Source organism: Octopus bimaculoides, chromosome 6, assembly GCF_046866305.1.
Source record: "Octopus bimaculoides isolate indiv1 chromosome 6, ASM4686630v1, whole genome shotgun sequence".
In the NCBI taxonomy this organism is placed as follows: domain Eukaryota; kingdom Metazoa; phylum Mollusca; class Cephalopoda; order Octopoda; family Octopodidae; genus Octopus; species Octopus bimaculoides.
In genome coordinates, this window is record NC_142933.1 from 93,366,232 (window position 1) to 93,382,206 (window position 15,975).

A 15,975-nucleotide genomic window follows, 5' to 3' on the forward strand; every position below is an offset into this window, starting at 1 on the left:
TCTCTTACAAACCACACTCTACCTGCAATACACTGAGACATACTACACCTGGGGGAAAAAAATGGACAGCTTGATCACATGACTAAAATCATAGTGATCATAGGTTTGCTCAGTCACGGCTAACTTGGAGTTAAACAGCAACGACTAAATGTTACACAATCTCATTTCTCTGCAGGTAAAAGTATGACCTTCTCTCTAAGTTAGTTCAATTTTCAAGGTAGTTTTATTTGGTTATTATTAATCAATCTCAGCAGTGAGCTGGCCCAATCATTAGAGCTTTCAATGAAATGCTTAGCAGTATTTCTTCCAAATCTTTGTGTTCTGGGTTCAAAACCTGCTGAGGTCAACATTGTCTTTCATCCTTTCAGGGTTGATAAAATAAGTACTAATCAAGTAATCGACTCACCTTGCCCCCCCCCCCCAAAAAATTTTCTGGCCCTGTGCCAAAATCTGAAACTATTATTGGTCTCATTATATTACCATTATATTACTGGTACTTAATTTTAATTGTTCAAGCTTTAAAGATTAAAAGGAAAAGTTAACTGTGGAGGAATATTTTGAATGAAAAATAAGAGGCAAATGGGTCGATGTGATTGACTTACCCACTACCCTGAAATCACTGGCCTTGTACCAACATTTGAAATCCAGTATATCAGTTGTGTGAGTCTTATCTCTGGCCTCAAGTCCTGTCAAATTTGTTTTGAGCAGTGGGCTAAGACATTGCAACAGAGATGCCCAAACAATCTCCAAACAAGATTATGGGAGCTAATCAATGAATTATGTTTGGTTTGGGGTTGGTTGGGTGAGAACAATGAGAGACAGAAAATCATGCAATGGATAGATTTAAGCAATGGTAGTACAAGAGTTGGGAAGTTAAGTGCCTAGCCAAAAGGAGAAATTATAATAAATATATTTATTAATGTATTTTTTTTATTTGATATTTTCAGTTGGTTATAGGTGTTCTCTTTAAAGAAAAAAAAGTTAAAGAAAAGAAATTAATCAACAAAAGATTATTGGAAGCTTTTCACTTAAATCTGACAAAACTCTGTGTTCGTATGTTAGTTGGTCTGGTTGATTTTATACCCATCTTGTGTAATTTATATATATATATATAACATATTCATTATATATATGTTATATATATATATATATATATAACATACATATAATACACACACACACACACATATACATATATATATGTTAAAGCTATGTTTGCTGGCCCTGCTGGTTGATGAGCTGCCAATGTATTCTGTCCACTCAGCCTATAAGCTACGTGTCTGAACATGTTTCTTCCTCTTCATCACCAGCATCTCTCTCTCTCTCTCTCTCTTTCTCTCTCTCTCTCTCTCTCTCTCTCTCTCACACACACGCACGCACATATTCTAGCTACAGTTCATTAAGCTCGCAGTCATGTACTCAAGATTAACAATTGAATTATGCTTAATCTACCAGCCTTTGGTGATAGTCACAGAGGTTCTCACCTCACATGAAACATTGTTTTATAAGCAACAAACCTTAACAGACCAATGCCTCCTTAATATAGTTGTAGGATGCATTATATAATATAGAGAACATGCCAGTATTATAGACTTCGTATTTGCTAAAACATCCTAAGGTTATAGATAATAGTGATAATCATGTGTATGTATATATGAGTGTATGCTTCAGATATTACACTGGCAATCCTGTATTACCAAATACTGTATAGTATTTGGTGTGAAGGTACCATGGCTCAGTTGTTAGGGTATTCAGCTCACAATCGTAAGGTTGTGAGTTCAATTTCTGGTGGAGCATTGTGTTCTTGAATAAAGCTCTTTATTCCACATTGCTCCAGTCCACCAAGCTTGCAAAAATGAGTTGTATTTGTATTTCAAAGGGTCAGCCTTGTCACATTCTGTGTCATGCTGAGTCTCCCTGAGAACTACATTAAGGGTGTGTGTGTCTGTGGAGTGCTCAGCCATTTGCATGTTAATTTCACAAGCAGGCTGTGCCCTTGTACAGAAAAGAATGAGGAAAGAAAACAATGGAGAGAGGAAAAAACATGTCTGGATATACTAATATATATATATTGGGTCATTCCATAAATAATACCATATGCATCAACTTGCTATAAAAGCAGGTAGTAATTTTATCTTGTATTTATTCTTAGTGCAAGTTTTGAAGAGTGCAGTTCGATTTTAACAGTTATTTTTTTCAAAGCTATAATAGAAGTGACATAGGAGCATATTCAGCATTATGAGTTCAATAAAGACAACAACGCAACAGAAAGTATGAGGAATATTAATGCAGTATATGGGGATCAGACAATAAGTGTAAGCCAGTATCAACAGTGGTTCCAGAAATTCCGAGCCGGAATCTACAGCCTAGAAGACAAACCTTGTCCTGGAAGATCTGTAGTGCTCAATGAGGACATCCTGCAAACCCTTGTGGAGCAAAATCCCATTGTAACTGTTGAGGAACTATCAAAGAAGCTTCAATTTCATTATTCAACCATTCATCGACACCTGCATGCCATCGGAAAAGTCAGCAAATTGGGTCAATGGGTTCCTCACAAACTTTCTGAGTTTAGTCACACTCAGAGAATGACTGTGTGCTCTTCTTTGCTGTCACATCTCACAAATGGACCTCTTTTGAGACTGAATAGTGACTGGTGATGAGAAATGGGTACTCTATAAAAATGTCAAACACCAAAAACAGTAAGTAGGGAAAGGAGAAACACTAGCACCCCAGGCTAAAGAAGGTCTTCACCCATGTAAGGTGTTGTTATCTGTTTGGTGGGATATGAAAGGTTTAGTCCACTTTGAGCTTTTAAACACAAACCAAACAATAACAAAGGAGATCTACTGTAAGCAGCTTGAACAGCTTAAGCCAGCGCTAGAAGGAAAATGACCATTTTTTGGTTTCAAGACAAAAGGTGTTCTTTCATCAGGATAATGCTCAGTCACATACAATGAGGATGACATTCCAAAGGTTGGAGCAGTTTGAATGGGAAATGATACCCCACCCACTATATTCGCCAGATATTGCCCCATCTGATTATCATTTATTCCACAGTCTTCAAAATCATTTGGACGGAAAAAATATGAATTCTGTTGACAAAGTCAGAACAGTACTGGAGGAGTATTTTTCATCATGGACAAGTGCATTTTGGAAGAAGGGCCTTGCAAGTCTACCAGGTAGATGGAAGAGCATTGTAGAAAATGAAGGAGAGTATATTTTAGATTAAAAAAGAACCTTATTTATCTTAATTTTGAAAAATAAAAGAAGTATAAATAAACCGCATTATTTATGGGATAACCCAATATATATTAGTATAGCCTTTGTAGTACATCACATGTATTATATAGGTGATTATATGTTGGACTTTGAAGTTTGCATCCATCCTCTCATCTACCTACACATCCATGGAATTATTGTAGACACCCAATGTTTTGATCAGCTGGGCAATCAGCCATTCATTTAGTTATTCAGCCAACCAGCTACTCAGCCAGCCAGCCAGCCAACCAACCAGTTAACCAGCCAACCGATTACCCATTCAATCATCAAATAACAATCAGCCTACATAATCATGCAATCAGTAAACACCCTATCACCTTACCATCCACTCAACCATCCATCCATCCAGCCAGCCAGCAGTGTAATCATCAAGCTATCCAACCATCCATCAAAGCAGTCAGGCAGAACATATTTTGACCAGTCCTTCTTAGATAATTGGCAAGATAAACTGTAGTTGTACCTGAATGATTCTAAAGATAAAACGCATTTACATTTCATATAAATGTTGTTCGTGGTGGTGGTGGTTATATTTTTATTTCTGTTCTTGTTTTTCTACTCCTTGTCAATGAAGCAGACTGCTCAGCTGCACTGGTCAAACAGACCGATGGTTACAAAAGTGGTTTTTATGTCTAAAGGCAATTTATAAAAAATGTGACTTTTTGTGTTTGTGTGTGTGTTTTTTGTGTAGCTTTTACCCCCTTTTCATATCAACCCACCTGAGACTGACCCTAGTTCCTGATTTAAAGTGGGCTAAAAAAATGAACATTTTTTTTTTTTTTTTTGTTAATTTATGTTCCATATACCCCAACTTAATAATCCCTTCTACAAAAGACACAAGGCCTGAAATTTGGGGGAGGGGGGTTCGATGTAATCGACCCCCCCCCCCCCCCCCACTCCCCTGTACATGACAGGTACTTATTTTATCAACCCCAGAAGGATGAAAGCCAAAGTCGACCTTAGTGATTAATGTTTCTCTTGAATAGTTGTGAGTCAACAGCTGCAGGGAAAACATGGACAAAGAGAGAAGTGAGAGGATTGACTTTCCAAAGAGGACAGACTGGACCTAGCAGTTAGTGTGGGTTTTTAGGGGTGGAAGTGGCTGCAATATGGGTGTTGGGAGGAGGAGAGATATTCTAGCTACAGTTCATTAAGCTCGCAGTCATGTACTCAAGATTAACAATTGAATTATGCTTAATCTACCAGCCTTTGGTGATAGTCACAGAGGTTCTCACCTCACATGAAACATTGTTTTATAAGCAACAAACCTTAACAAACCAATGCCTCCTTAATGTGAAGGTTGCATAAAGTCAATTCATTTTGAGGGGCAGTGGTAGAAAAATTAGAATGAGGAGACAGAGGCCAGAGTGTGTTGGTGAATGATACAATCAACAAGAACTCCACTTTTATTGATTGTAACAACATGAATTTAATTTCACTTCTTGACCATTTTATTCAATAATATTGTATTGATAACATTATTGATTAAATATCTCATATGATATTATATTGTCATTTCAGTTCCAAATGTCATGATATTTTACCTTGCATGGCATCTTGGGCAAGTGTCTTCTACTATAGCCATGTGCTGACCAATGCCTTGCAAGTGAATTTAGTCAATGGAAATTGTGTGGAAGCCTGTTACACACACACACACACACACACATGTATGTATATATATGTATGTGTGTAGATATGCATGTGTTTGCGTTTGTCTCCTACCACTGTTTGACAACCGATGTTGGTTTGTTTATGTCCTTGTAACTTAGTGTGGTCTGATTTGTTTGACTAAAATCTTTCAAGGTGGTACTCCAGCATGGCCACTGTCCAATGACTGAAGCAAGTAAAAGAATAACAGATAAGATATTCTATATGGTATCATTTAAGAAATACTTTGTGGTATTTTCATGTTATCACAATAACCAAATATTTTCTGTGACAACAAGTATATTCCATGTTCGCTAATCCACTCTTTCCCAACCTCAGCCTCAAAGACCTTGGTGAACCCCCAACTCCCTAAAAATCCATTTCCATTATTGGTGAGGATGTCTGTCCTTAGTGCAATTTGAGACATTCGTCAGTGTGCTCTAGTTAACTTCAGTTAAGTTCCTGATCAGCAAATTTCTTCATTTTAACTTTTGCACGTTGTTTTCTACATTCTGTATAAATGTAAGGGGTTTATTGAACGGGTATTTCTCTGAGTGGAGTAATTTATTACTGTGCTGTATTTGCTAGATTTTGTGGTGTTCATTTTCAGATGCCAGTCATTGAAGTTCTTCATTACTTGAATGTCTCTGTTAAGCATTGTCTCCAATTCAGTCACATTGTTGGATTGGTAGACTACAGCTACAAAATATAAGATGTCTTACTTCTCTTCTCTGAATCACTCCTATGCTATTAATGTGGTGGTGACTAACGGTACTTCAGTGATCCTGAAGAGGAAATCAGCTGCTAAAATTCACTCAGGCTGAACCAGCAGAGAAGAAGGGAACCAACTGAGTGATATAAACCTAATACTTATATCCTCCACCAGAGGACATCAGTGCTATGCCCAATGACTGTCAGGTGGTTTGTTTGAATACTTTACTCTCTGTTGTAGCCCAACTGGCTAACTGAATTATTATATGTTAAATGGTTTTGTATATTTTTCAGATATCAAATTTTTCTAATACTTTTTTTTCTCTCATTTCTTTTTTCTTTACAGAATTCTATACGTCACAATTTGTCTTTGAATAAATGTTTCCAAAAAGTTCCTCGGAGAAAAGATGAACCTGGTAAAGGAGGTTTCTGGAAGGTGAATCCTGAATATATTGACCAGATAGAAAATGGTATATTGAAGAAAAGAAAGCACAATGATCTTAACTACACACCCTTGAAGCGAAGTCGGTCAGACATTAGCTGTCAATCGGACAGTTTGAATTCCCAATCAGGACCTGATTGGGAAGGTAACAAAGCTGCAGAAATGCTGTCAAATGTCATTCACCTGCCTCCCACTGATGAAGTGAGTAATGACTTTAACCTGAACTTCCTGTTTGACCAAGACATCATGGTTGGCGATGTGAAAGTGAAAACAGAAACAATTATTGATGAAGTAGATTACGGTTCTTTGATGGCGCTTAGTCCTCCAGATTCTGATGGATCCAACGCTGACGATATCAGCATGGACAATTTTTTCTGTAGCAATATATTAAACAAGCCTGTAAATTCTTCCATGAATGGTCGGGGGCATTCACTGGATGGTTCTCTAACTAATAACCCCCTCGATTTAACTGTAAAAGGTACTGGTATCAAACATTGGTGGGCTGGGAATGACATGTGTAGCAACAGCTTCAATCTTAGTGCTGAGACTCGAGACTTTCTTAACAACACTATATTTACTATATGTGACAGTGCTGATGGACTGAACACACCTGAATCAAGTTCACCTTTACCTGAGAATCCCCACCCTTGGGCAGAATCTCGAACCCATTCTGACGATATGACAGCAACTTTTGATATTGATACAATAATGTAAACCAGACAAAAAGAGAATGGTAACTGAGTGTGACATATAACAACATCATCTTGGAAAATGGTTTACAAAAAGATCAGTAAAATTTAAACACCAAAAAGTTATTTGGTTTCTAATTCTACGATACTTCTACTAACATTAAACACCTTCTAAACATATCTTTCTAATCTTAATAATTTCTTGGTGATATATTACTACTTTTTGTTTGCCTTTCCAATCTCCTCTCAGATTCATACATCCTGCAGTAACCTAAAAAGCAGCATTTTGGCTTGGTTTGGTAGTTTGTTTTGTTTTGTTTTGTTTTATTTTACAACAAAAAAGAAAGAAAAGAAAAAAAAGATAAAACAGAGCAACACAAAAATAACAAAATATATAAAATGAGATAAAAATATTGTACCACTGGTCAATGTTGAAAAATTTTAAGATGCTATATTTTATTTTAATTTAGCCCCTCCCACCCATTTTTTTTTCTTTTTCTTATGTGAACAATCACTTGGTAACTAGGACTTAATGAACCATTAATGATTTTGGTCTCCTGAAGTTGCTGTAGAGGATCGACTGATATCTTAACAATGGGCGGAGTTTGTTTTTCCATTTGCTGTCATAGATATGAACTTCAATAAAGTGTATTCTCCATTATTACCTTTAAATTCTAACACAATGAACTTTCTACCCAATTGTTGTCAACTACATCTTCCTTCAGCTCATTACAACAAAGCATCAGATTTCTAAGAAGATAATTTAGCCATGTGGTAGGTTTTCAGTTTTCATGTTTTGAAAATCTATTGAAAAAAAAAAAAATTAATAAAAATTTGGAAAAAAAAAATTTACAAAAATTAAAAACATTGAATACATTCTTCAACTTCCGGTTCTAATATTTGTTGACTGCAGTTACTCATAGCTTCCATATGGTATTGATGGACAGAGCCACACAGTCCAAGTTGCATTCTACAAGGACATATTTAATCTATTGTCTAAATCATATATCTTAAGTGTTTGTTTTATGTATGCATGTGTGAATGTTGTTTGTATATGAGTGTATGTATGTTTTGTGTCTCTTTAATTGTGTCTTTATATTAGTCTTCTACTCTGTGGCAATGCCTTAATCTTTTAATCTTGGTTGTTAGATTGATTACAATGGAAATCTTAAGAAATAGATATCAAAGTCTTATGTACTTTGTTATATATATTCCTTGTGAGATTTTTCTATTGAGCCTTTGAAAAAAACCTCCGTCCATTTTATATTTGACTGAAATAATAAATACACTGTTACATTTGAGTGTGTTTTCTCAATGCTTGTATTCTTCTGAAACCCTCTTTAGAAATTGGAACATGTTTTAAACGTTGCAGTAATTTACAGAAGCCAGAAAAGAGTTACCGTTTTGCCATTCTGTATGACACCAAGCATTAAAAGTAAATAACAATTACAAAGTTTTCATATTTTTATAGGTAAGATTCTAAAAGAGGAAGATATTTATCTGATTTATCAGAATTCAAAAACTCAAGCACCACTCATGAAAGAGAACACCACTATTCTACATCCTTAATAAACATGAGCAGCACTCCGCTAGAGACCTCACAGTCACTCCTAGTGCTGAACTTTGTTTCCATTAGGCAAATACACATTCTTAGTGTAGCTAGGACTGCATGAAAGCCAAAAGATATTCGAGTCCCCAGCAACAACTGACACTTTACAAGACTGAAGTGAAACCCACAGTGATGTAGTACTCCCTTTTCTGGGACAGTGTTGTTGCTATGCATCAAGAGAAAAGCCACTTTGCTAACTGGTATTCAGTCACTTATGGACATGCTCCAGCCACTGACCCACAGGCATGCAGTCTCCTCTCTCCATCTTTCAACCACTTCTATAATGGTCTTTGTTCTTCAGAGATGTGATAGTTCCACACACACACACACACACATACCACAAAAAATAGATTTTTTTAAATAGACTCCTCCATATGTTCAAGAATCTCAGTCTGCATTTGCCTCCTTCACTTTCATGCAGAATAAACAAGAGAACTGTAAAAACCCATTTCTCAAATTTATCAAAGACTTTTGTCACATCATTCTGCCAAATTAAGCAATCCTTCAACAACCTGCACTTCATCCTGTACCACGCATGCACATATGCACATTCACATTTTTAGTGAGATTCTCAACATGTATTTAATTGAATCATGGTTGTACTGTTGAAACTAACCACATTGATATGTAATGTTTGTACTTCTAGTACTAGTTATGTTGGTATGCATTTTTTGTACTGATGGTATTATGCTGGTATGTTTAGTACGATGTAAATTACTGATGATGCCATTGTCACATATTAAGCCCAACATGCCCATTATCACATCACACACATATGTCCTTATGACACAGTTTTTCCACTTGCCAACGCAAAGAAACTCCATAACAGGTTACAGCAAAGAACCTAATTTTCTTCCCCATATACTTTATTATCGACCATGTTTGCTAAACAGTAGCTCTGAGAGAACCATTGTACTGAACTGTTGCAACTTGAGAAAAGAATGTTGATCCAGTTACTGTAATGTTACCTTAGCCTAAACAGTAACATGTGCAGATCACTTTCAAATTATACATGGATCTAAGGTACTTGATGCTTTGCACAATCTTCTACGTTGTCATCATAAGATAATCTGAATAAATTTCCATCTGTCCTGAAACTGATGCACATCACTTTAATTTTTCCATGATTGGCTTCAAGATCTATGTCTAAGGTAACAGATTAAAGGTTTATTAGAAGCTAAGTAGACGGTTTATCATCCTTGAACTCCATATCAAGAATGTGAGCCACAGACCACAAACTCTTTAGTGTTTAATCTGTTTATTCTTTAGCATTTATTCTACATGTTTTATGTTGAAATCAGCCAGATCCCATCAATCATACCTACACTACAATGTCATTCTAAAAATAAACAATCCCATCATTGAAATCTTGAAGCTACAAAATAGCACATGGTTAATTCAAAACAATATGAATAAATAAGACAGATCAATCTGAATGCTAAAGGATTAAAGCATGATGCCATGCTCTCTGGTTTTAGCTAAAGACAAATAGTCTAAGTCACTATAAATGGTATTAATAACTTTTGCAGGCACCCTGTAGTCTCATAAGGTAACCCATATAACTTGCCAATTTACAAAGTCAAAGTCCTTAAGTTATTACACACATATGACTCTCAGAAGTTTTTCCTTAATGATAATCTTCCATAATTCTTCCCAGCTTGTGAATCAGATTAGCAAATCCTCTGCCTCTCATGAAACTAGCCCAGGGAAGAATGATAGTAGTCATATGTTAACCACCGCATTGATTCAGTTCAGAAAAATTTTGTTGTAAATTTGGGATTAGTTAAGTTTCTAACGTCATGAAAAGAAGGAAACTTCTAAGAAAAGAAACCTAATCAGTGTAGAAATTTTTCAATATACTGTAAAAACTTAGTGGAGAACCTGCTACATGTCTGTAACAAAGTCTTTAACCAAAGAACTTCTTCAAGTCAGTAGAGAGAAAACATTAATATAAAAATATCTAAAATGATAATGGCCAACTTTAGAGGAACATTGCTCATGTTAAATCTCGCAAACATCATCAGATTTCTCATGAATCAAATCTATTCAGAGGCATTTTTTTATATATTTATACTACAATAAGTGGACAAAAGTGTAATTGGTTACAGATTTCCAGTTATTCCAGCCTATTACTGATTCATTGCATTTCTGCTGGCAACGGTGACATGAGGAGTGTCCATAATTCAATGCAAAACAAATATCTCAAAGAGCTTCCTTCATAAAGCACCAGTTTTTCAGTTTTCTCAACAACATTTATAAACGCATGCATAGATGTATGGTTAAGAAGTTTGCTTTGCTGCCATATAATTTTGAGTTCAATCTTAGGCAAGTACCTTCTATTATAGCCAACAGACCAATGCATTGTGAGTGAAAATTGGTAAGTAGAAACTGTATGGAAGCCCATCATATTTATGTGTTTGCATATATATTTATGTGTATATGCCTGTTTGTTTTTTACATTGATCCTGCTCAAAATCCAGTGCAGCTTGTTTATGTTTGTGACTTTGTGATTCAACAATAAAAACTGCTATAGGCATCATTCACAATGAATGAATATATTTATGTATGTGTGTATGTATGTATGTGTGCATGTATGTATACCTTGGCTGCCGTTTCCCATATCTTAATCTTCAGGCCTTACCAGAACTTCTGTGGGTCTGTTTCAGCTACTTCAATGTTCAAATGCTTACTGTTCAAACTTGACTGAAGCTCTTCCTGCTGTTGTGGAAGTTTGCTGTTCTTTAGTTTCTTTGTTAGAGGAGTTCTCTTCTTGACATGCTTGATGGACAATCTGACTTTTTCACAATCCAACCTATGGTTTATGTTGCATGACTCTTATGGAGCATGTCCTTCATATCTGTCTGTCACAACAGGATGTTGTCAAGCAGATGCCAGTGTTTTGACCATCCATGTCTTCAGGTTGTCTTGAACTGTGCCTTCTGCTGAAACAACCGATGTTGTGGGTTTCTCATTGAGAAAGAACAAAGACTGGTTTGATGAAAAGGATGACGAGATCCAGTAACTTCTCTACTAGAAGTGCACTTGTCACCAAACAGTGCTTGCCAGCCCCAACAGCTTGTTAGCCAAGTCTTCCTACATGTCTACCAGCAGCATCCTCCAGTGGAAACTGCAAGATATCCAGAAAAAATGGTGGGAAACACTTGCTGAGAGAACACAATGCACAATGTTATGCTGACCAGGCAGACATCTTTCTATAATGCATTTTACACAGTATATGGTCCTACCAATCAAACTCAAGCCCCTCTGCACTCTGTTGATGGATCAATTTTACTGAAAGAGAATAATGACATCATGCATCACTGGACTAAACAATTTGCAAATCTGTTTGGGGACAGGCATACACTCTGTGCAAGCACTCCCAGAATATCACAACAGGAGGCAAAAACAGAGCTGGACAACACACCTTCCATCAGTGAGATAAAGGCAGTGATTGCTAAGTTGAGAAATCATGAAGTTCCTGGTGTAGATGGTCTTCCAGCAGAAATATGCAAGTATGGTGGGAACTGACTTCAGAAACTCACTAACCACTTTTAATGGAGCTGGGTGAGAAGGGAAATCCTGCATGACCTGCACAACACCACAAAAGTATCTCTGTCCAAAGGAGAAAAGTCAGAATTCTCCAACTGCAAAGGCATCATGTTGTTTTCCCTTGCAGACAAGATACCGGTGTATGTTCTTCTAGAAAGACTCATCTCTGCCATAACTGATGAAATCTGTCCAAAGCATCATTGTGGTCTTTGTCCTCCACCATATACAGGAGAAATTCAGAGAGCAAAACATGGCCCTTTACGCTGCTTTCAAAGATCTGACCAAGACATTTGATATGGTTAGTAAGTATAGGCTGTGGAGAATCCTGGAGTGGCTCAAGTCTCTCTTTGTCCTCCATCCTCTACACAAGGGCCAGTGGGGCCAGCTCAAATACCTGTTGAAACCCCTTCCCTATTGAGAACAAGTGTGAAACAGAGTTGTGTCCTAGCCCCACTTCCCTTCATGATTTTCAGCACGATGCTGTGAGAGACCAAGGAAGACTTGCATAAGGACAACTACATCTGTTTCCCTACTGATGGTAACATATTCAACTCTTGCCAACTCCCAAGCTCACATAAAGGCTCTGAAGGAGCTTCTCTTTGACCTGCTTTTACTGGTTAGTGTTTGATGCTTGTGCAACATTCTTGCTGGGGAAGTGTATTGACATCTCAGTGATGTTTTTGAACTTGTTTAATATGTTGTGAAGCTGCATAATGTCCTTTACGAGTGTGGGGTTGTCACCAGTGAAACAATTTGGTTAAGTTGAGTTGATATCAATAAATGCAAGAACACAAATTCAGTTTGGATTTTTAAATACAAAATTATTTTATTTTATTGTGAAACAGAACAATGTGTTATCATCAGAACCAATAACAGAAAAATGTCCTGACCAAGTTAAAGCAGTTCAGCAGTTTGTAATATATTTGTGTATCAAGAAAAAAGTAATAGCCTTCATTATGTGATTTTAGCAGCTAGGTGATTTTGGTTGTGCCGCTGACGTCATCAGCCATTGGTCTTGACTGCTACAGCTACACTTGTAGCTGACCAGTTCAAGGCACACACCACTAATCGCTTACACACACCACTGGTTAGAAGAAAAACAGATCTATATGTAACTTTTGCTTTCAGAGAGAAAATGGCACCAAAAATGGAATTGTTAATGAGACCCTGTTCTAAATCAGTGCTTGATAACATCATCAATAATTGGATGAATTGCATTCATAGCATTTACTTGTTTCTACATCAGGTACAGTGATTCAGTTTTTATTCATAGATGCTCATGTCTGCTAAATATTCCTGCTACAGAACACAGAACTTTTTACCCCAACTCCAAAAGAATGAAAGGTAAAATTGACATTAGCAAGATTTGAACTCAGAGCACAAGTATTGTGACAAATACTGGAAAATACTCCATCCAATGTGAAGGCAAATGGCTTAGCAGTTAAGGAGTAGGACTCATCATTGTAAAATTGTGGTTTCAATTCTTGGGCTGGGTGGTGCATTGTATTCTTCATTTCTCGTTTCTCCAGTCCATTCAGCTGGCAAAAATGAGTAATCCTGTGACAGACCAGCAACCCATCCTGGAAGAAATATATACACTAAAGAAATTGGCCCTATGCTCCTTATAGAGTAATGTGGACTAACCATTCCATCTAATGCTCTAACAACTTTGCCATTTTGCCAGCAGATATAAATGCAATATTAAAAGGGACAATAAATTTTAACCTTATTTATTCTTTGAGTATCTTCTACATAGTGATCTCCCTGATTTATTATTTGTTCAAGCTTCTTTCCATCTAGTTTTATATTTTCTTCCTTTTGTTCTGTTTAATAACCGTTGTCTTTGCCTTTTAAATAAGGCTAAAACAACATTTATAAGAATGAAAACAATCTTCACATCAGAAGACATAACACTGCACCAAAATTGAAGCAAGTAAACTTATATTATGCTAGTTGTCCTCTATGAGGCAGAAACTTGGACAATGTACATAGTGATAGAGAAGAAAAAGTAATAAACGCTGCAGAACTGGAAAACCTGAGAGGCGAAAGACAACTATTGTCAAAAATCAAGTCCACAGTAGTCATCATATTTTGAACATACAATGTGCCATAAGTCACTACCCAAGACCATATTATGGAGAGGAAGAGAGCAAGAGGTCATCAAAGATGTTTGTGTGCTGACAACATCAAGGAATGGACTGGAGGCAAGAGCCTGGGTGATTGTCTGCATACAACACAAGAGTGTCATGGAAAGCTGACTCCTGGTTGCTGGCTGATGAAATGGGCCAATAAAACAGTTTCTACGTGGTCACTTGGCCTGTTAGAAATAGTAGCCAAATTTCCCTTATCTCACACCTTACCATCTTTAGAAAAAGTATGGCACATGGGATAATGTATTTTTAAATATAATGTCTGGAAATAAGGTGGGATGGTCATTGCTGGAACACCTTTGATCAGAGATTTACTTGATCAAAAACAGACATTAAATTTATGACACAGGCTAAATGAAAATAAGCCCTTTCTCCTACTACAGTGGTTCTCAACCGGGGTCTGCCTTCCACCAGTTTGACAACCGATGTTAGTGGGTTTATGTCCCTGTAACTTAGTGATTCAACAAAAAGTAACTGATAGGATAAGTACCAGGCTTAAAAGAAAGTTCAAGGTGGTGCCCCAGCATGGTCACAGTCTAATGACTGAAACAAGTAAGAGATAAAAGAATGAACTGGTTATACATCTACAATATCCAAAATACTAAAAGAACATTTTATACAATTCCTAATAATATTTAATCATAAAAATATAATAGGATTTTGTAAACATCAAATGACTACTCCCTACACTGGAGTAAAATAGAAATGAAAGGGGTCCATAGATAAAACAAAAAAATGGTTGAGAAACACTGTTCTAATAGTGTCTAACATTTTGTTGAGGTTTCTCTTTTCCCCCTAAAGGCCAATAAATTATTACTGCTTGGAAAAAAAAAAAACAAATAGGAAAACAAAAAAAGAAAATCTAGTAGAAAAACAAATATGAAAGAAAAAGAAAATCCAGCAGACAGATATGGCTGTGTGATTAAGAAGTTTGCTCTGCAACCACATTGTTTCATGTTCAATCCCAGTAAACATCAAACTCAGCGTCTCACTTGATTGTTTTAACATCTCTATTATGTGCTGCAAGCTATGGCAGGCAGTAGACAGGCAAAACATTCACTGAAGAATTAGATAATGGAATAAAGGCATATGTCAGTATGAGTGGTAAACTCTCTCTCTCTGAACACCTACTTTAAGAGGCACCCATCATTGCCACATCTTTGCAAGAGTTAAAGGTTCCTAATAAGACTGAAAAGCTGCTCATATTTAAGAGAACAATCAAGTGATGGTCTTGCTTTAAAGCAAGTTGCAGCCATCATACAAACATGATTGCTGTGCATTTGCACTAAGTTTTAATGTTCTAGCTCACCTGTTGTTTACAGTAATGCTTGGAAGAAACGTGTGTAGCATGTGATCATCACACTGACCATGAATCTGCATCAAATTTTGCCAAAAGCTTGGCAACACCTGCTCAGAGGCCTACGCAAAGTTACAGAAGGTGTATAAAGAGGAGTGTATGAGCCAAAAAAATGTCGAGAGTGATGAACATTCTGGGAGACTTGCAACCAACAGAACTGAGAAAAACATTGCAGACGTGTGTGCATATGTGAGAGGAAATTGTCAGATCATCATCCGTGAGTTATCAGAGGATGTGCTGATTAATTACGGTTCAGTTCAGTCCGTTATCACTGACGATTTGGGTATGAGACGCATGCCAAAACTGCTTTCGGCTGACAATGCATCTGCCCATTCAGCACAGCTTATGCAGCAGCTTTTGGCAAGGTGCAGCATTCCCCAAGTCTGACTGTCACCGTATTCCAAAGATTTCAACCCTTGCAGCTTTTGCCTCTTTATAAAAATCAAATTCCGCTTGAAGGGAAGATTTCAGGACGTCAAAGAATTCAAAGTGAATGCAACGAGGCAGCTGCTGATTGTCCCAAAAAATGAGTTCCAGGAATGCTT

The 15,975-nt window shown here is 36.8% G+C and overlaps 1 protein-coding gene across 4 annotated transcripts in view; it reads left to right on the forward strand.

Moving 5' to 3' along the window:
* The window catches only part of LOC106880735 (forkhead box protein J1-B), a 179,384-nt gene extending 171,318 nt beyond the window's left edge, over positions 1-8,066 (forward strand). For all 4 annotated transcript variants that reach the window (XM_052968662.2, XM_052968663.2, XM_052968661.2 and 1 more), the window contains one exon: positions 5,981-8,066. In XM_052968662.2, the coding sequence (XP_052824622.1) occupies positions 5,981-6,790 (810 nt within the window). In that variant the 3' untranslated portion in view covers positions 6,791-8,066. The remainder of the gene's footprint in view (positions 1-5,980) is intronic.
* Positions 8,067-15,975: the final 7,909 nt, after the last annotated feature.